At 28.6% G+C, this 4,567-nt stretch overlaps 2 protein-coding genes across 2 annotated transcripts in view; both read right to left on the bottom strand.

Annotated features, from left to right (window-relative positions):
- LOC103310518 overlaps nt 1-4,567 on the bottom strand; it is a 55,437-nt gene that overhangs the window by 28,805 nt on the left and 22,065 nt on the right. The window lies entirely within an intron of this gene.
- LOC100573146 (coiled-coil domain-containing protein 28B-like) lies at nt 3,169-4,266 on the bottom strand. Its single transcript, XM_003242690.4, has 2 exons — nt 4,048-4,266; nt 3,169-3,577 (listed from the first exon to the last, which is right to left on the bottom strand). The coding sequence occupies exons 1-2, from the start codon at nt 4,163-4,165 to the stop codon at nt 3,354-3,356; spliced, it is 342 nt and encodes a 113-aa protein (XP_003242738.1). The 5' UTR covers nt 4,166-4,266; the 3' UTR covers nt 3,169-3,353.

Below are 4,567 nucleotides of genomic sequence, written 5' to 3' on the forward strand. Positions count from 1 at the left end.
ATGCTTAATGTTTACTATCACCATTTTTGCGTGATGTGCATGTTGCGTGTGTTACCAATTGTTTGTAGTATATTAGATAAGATTGTACACATCATATTATACAAGAATTCGGTTTACTGATAACAACGTTCAACTTGATAAAAACATAAGTTGCACCCACGGCTATAGATAGTATACTATCTTTAATCGTGGTTGCACCACAGAATACATGGATTTCATCTATTTTGTGGTTACACGGACTATTTTTATTTATTATATAAGGTATATCTTTAATATTAGTCCGTGATTTGTTATGATTTACGCCACGAACCTATAAATATATCTTTCGTGATTTACGCAATGAAGACAACTTACTGTCAAGAGACTAGAATCTGTAATAAATGTATTATTATTATTATTACTAGTCTATTAGAAAAACAAATGGTCTAGAGTTTAGATAGTCTTCCTAATATTTATATACCTACCTGGCTACCTATTACCTATATATTCTTGGATTTATAAGAACTTAGTTATAGCACAATAGATTAAATAACCTAATTTATAATATTATAGATTTAGATTTAATATCGATAGGTATATTACTAATATTAATTATATGTATTTATTAGGTGATAAATAATATACATTAATATATTATACTACACCTTGGATATTGTTTGAAATTCTGTTAATAATGACTAATATCTACTTCTCTCCAGTCTCCATTAACAAATATTGAATAAAAATGAAAATTTCTGAAATGAATGATTTTAATAAAGATTGGTATGTTGAATAATGATTTGCTAGAATCAGAAAACCACGGACTAAGCTGATATGTATAATAATAATAATAATAATAATATTGTATGTTTATTATACATAGGTATCTTATTATAAGGAAACATATTATCTGTGGTTGTACCGTCTCCCTCGTAGCACAAGGTGTCTAAGGATTCTTTACGGAGTCCTTGTCATGAAAGTAGGGACTCCCTATGGATTCCCATGACTGTCCCCTCAATCTTTGAATGGTTGCCACAATAGAATACCAATTGGGGAGTCCTTTGTAGCATAGCTGTAGGACTCTTACAAAGGATGCATAAAAGAAAGTTTGAACCATTTAAAAGTTAACATCTTTTCATGGCAAACTAAGTGCACGGGATCAGCTAGGACATTATATATTGTCATACGTAAATACTTAATATTAATGTCCAATTACTTGTCTTTTCAGGAGTACTTTAAAAACTTGAAGAGGACTCCTATCGGTGTCCTATTACCATTGGTGATGGAGTCCTTAGTGGTATATCACTAAGACTCTATTTAACTCCTGGTTATGTGTTATTTGGTAGATTTTCTGTAGTTTAGACTGGCACATTCATGGGACTGAAGAGGACTCCTTGCAGTATCCTTTTTATTACCTGTTTTGGAGTCCTGAACAGGACACTAATTTACTCTCCAGTAGGAATCCTGATGCTACTAGGGCTACGATTAAACTTTGATTACGCTCACGATTAGTCTGTGCCACGGATATATAGATATTAATATATTATCTTTAATCGTGGTCCGTGCAGAAAACAAAGGATAGGTTATAATAACTAAACTGATACTTAATTCATATTTCTATCAGTGTTTACCATTCAGTAGAGTATATTTTGAGTTCTTGGGCAATGGAATCGGACAATCACTCTTCTTGGTTCTTGTTTTAAAATCTACAAAGTAGTATGATGTGCACAGTACAAGTTACTTGCCTATAAAAAATTTTAATCTTAAGGGAAGTCAATACCGTGATTTTCTGTTTTTGTCCAACAGATGCGCGACATAGGATTTTAGATGGGTTCTTTGCCAAACATACCAATTATTGATATAATGAAGCAATAAGAATTCTGAAAACAGATTTGAATTTGTCGTCAAGACTACTTATGGCATCTACTTTCCCACAATTTTGATTTAAATATATCCAAAAATTGAAATGATAACATTTTTAAATACTCTTTTTTTAATATGACGTTTTTAGGAATTTGGGGGATAATATCAAACATTTGGAAAAGTCGATGTCAAGTAGACTTGACGATGAATTAAAATTTGTTTTCAGAATTCTTATCGCTTGATTAGATAAATTTGTATGTTTGGCCAAAATTGTTCTACAATACTAGGTCGTGCATATGTTATACAGACAGAAAATCACCGGGTAGAATCCCCTTAGAGGCACCAAAAAAGTATTATTTTTACTTTTTAAGGAATATTTTACTTAAATATTCTTTACAATATTTAATAGTTAAATTAATAAAATACTATATAACAAACCAATAGCTGATAGGTAGGTACTTTATTGCCACTATTAATACCAATAAATTATTATTTTTTATTAATTAATTTTTTATTATTAATTTATTATTTATATTATAAGAATAATAATATAATTTAAAACAACGATAGGACAATTAGTACAAAATGCAAATAAGGGAAACGGAGTGGCCGAGTTGACTAACCTAATGTTAACTTACTGTTCCAACCCCTGCAAACAAGCACCGGGCTTAAAAAAATGAAAAAAAAAAAAAATGCAAATAAGCAAATAAATTTTAAGGAAAATTGAAATAAAATGATTTGACATGTATAAAATAATAAATATTAATTTGAGAATAAATAATTAATATGAAAATAATATTTTTCTTAACAGAAGACTCTTTTTGAGTGAAAATCCATATGTGCCAACAGTATATAGTTCTTTTGTTAAACAGCTAATGGATGATGTGTGTAGTCCAATGCGACCTAATCTATCAGTTTTAAACACCAAGTCTGATGGGATAAAAGATTATATAAAACTTGGTTTCAAGTGAGTGTTGTTAAACAATTTAATTTTATATTTATATTTCATATAATGTGATTATTATAAATTATAACAATTCATCGGTTAGGTTAGGATAAAATAGATTTTTAAATCTATGTTTTTATTCTAGAAAACTGTTAATATATTTTTTCTTCCCCCAGTAAAATCATTAATACCGTTAACAAGCATCCACTAGATTGTGACCATCTGATAGTGTTCGTCATTGGTGGTATAAGTGGACACGAAGTGCATTCAATTTGTGAAGCGACAAAGAATTGTGGCATTCGAGTAAGTATAGGATCTACTAGACTGTTATCACCATATGAGGCAGTGCACTCATTGTTTAAAAAAGTTTAGTCAAAAATAAAAATTCACTATATTTATTTAATAACTTAACAAAAAAAAAAAACATTGATATTTGGTAAAATTGTTCATGGAATGAATAAATGAGCAATATTATTTTCTTTTGTACAATCCCATTCATTATATATTGTCAATGATCCCAAGTACCAATAAAAGTCAGTTGTTTATACATGTTGTGCTTTACATTTTAATCGGATGTTGAATTACTAAACGAATGTAATTTTTCAATGGATAAAGACAGCTGTTCTAGGCTAGCCATTAGGGAGTGCATATTTTCTGTACCTTTGGCAATGCCTTGTTCGCTGAGCGGATTCGATCCGTCCTGTCTCACACCAAGTTCAAAATGTAGCCATGCTAAATGTTCTTGTTGCTCACGAATAGCTGTCATTTGTTCCATACTGCAATCCTTACCTAAATGTTTACAAATTATTATATAAGTCATAAGATATTATCACTGATCATTTTACAATAAAATTATGAATTATATACACTATTAGTTGATGTTCATTAGATGAATTTAATTGTTGCAATTTATTGTTTACCATTAACTTATACATGGTTTGATAATAACTATTATTTGTATATTTTTTTTTTCTTTTAATAGAAAGTTGTATTTATAAAAACAGGAAAAAACTATTATAAAATGTTTTTTTTTAAGAATATTATTTTGTACCTATTTAATAGAAATACTAAAAGCGATATTAAAAAAGATATTAAAAATGCAATATATTTATAACGTTTTTCAAGTATGTGAAATTATTTATTAATTGACGTTACTTTTAGTAAAAGAACATGACATTATTCAACTTGTTTTAAATTTTAATTCAAATCTAACTGCAGGTGGTTATTATTTTGATGACTGAACTTTCTTTACTGCTTACCAAATGCACGTAATTTGCCAGAATGAAAATCTTCAAGTAGTTGCTGTAGGGCTTGCTCCATTTGTCTGACATCGGTCACATCTGACAAAAAACAATGATGTAGGCAACTTCTATCCATAGTTTGTTCAGAGAGTACTATGTGTTTTATATGGGACAGGATTCAACAACAAAAGCAACCAACACACAAAATATGTATAGATATGTATATATAAAAAAAAAAAAAAACAAAATAAATAAATAAATAAATAAGCTGAAATAATAAAATATAAAACTTTTATAAATGGGTAGGTAAATGTTAAAGTGATATTATACACATTTTAATGATACATGTTCAAGTTATCTATTATGAATTAGTATATGAGAAACAACTACTACAGGCGTGATGAACGAGTAACAAAAAAAAAAAAAAACAGTGTTTACTGTAGTGCATGTGTTATATAGCAACCTATCTACATAAGCTAATTTAAATTATTAATATGCATATATTGGTTGACATTTCCTTATCATAAAATGAACATTT

Source organism: Acyrthosiphon pisum, chromosome A1 (assembly GCF_005508785.2).
Source record: "Acyrthosiphon pisum isolate AL4f chromosome A1, pea_aphid_22Mar2018_4r6ur, whole genome shotgun sequence".
In the NCBI taxonomy this organism is placed as follows: domain Eukaryota; kingdom Metazoa; phylum Arthropoda; class Insecta; order Hemiptera; family Aphididae; genus Acyrthosiphon; species Acyrthosiphon pisum.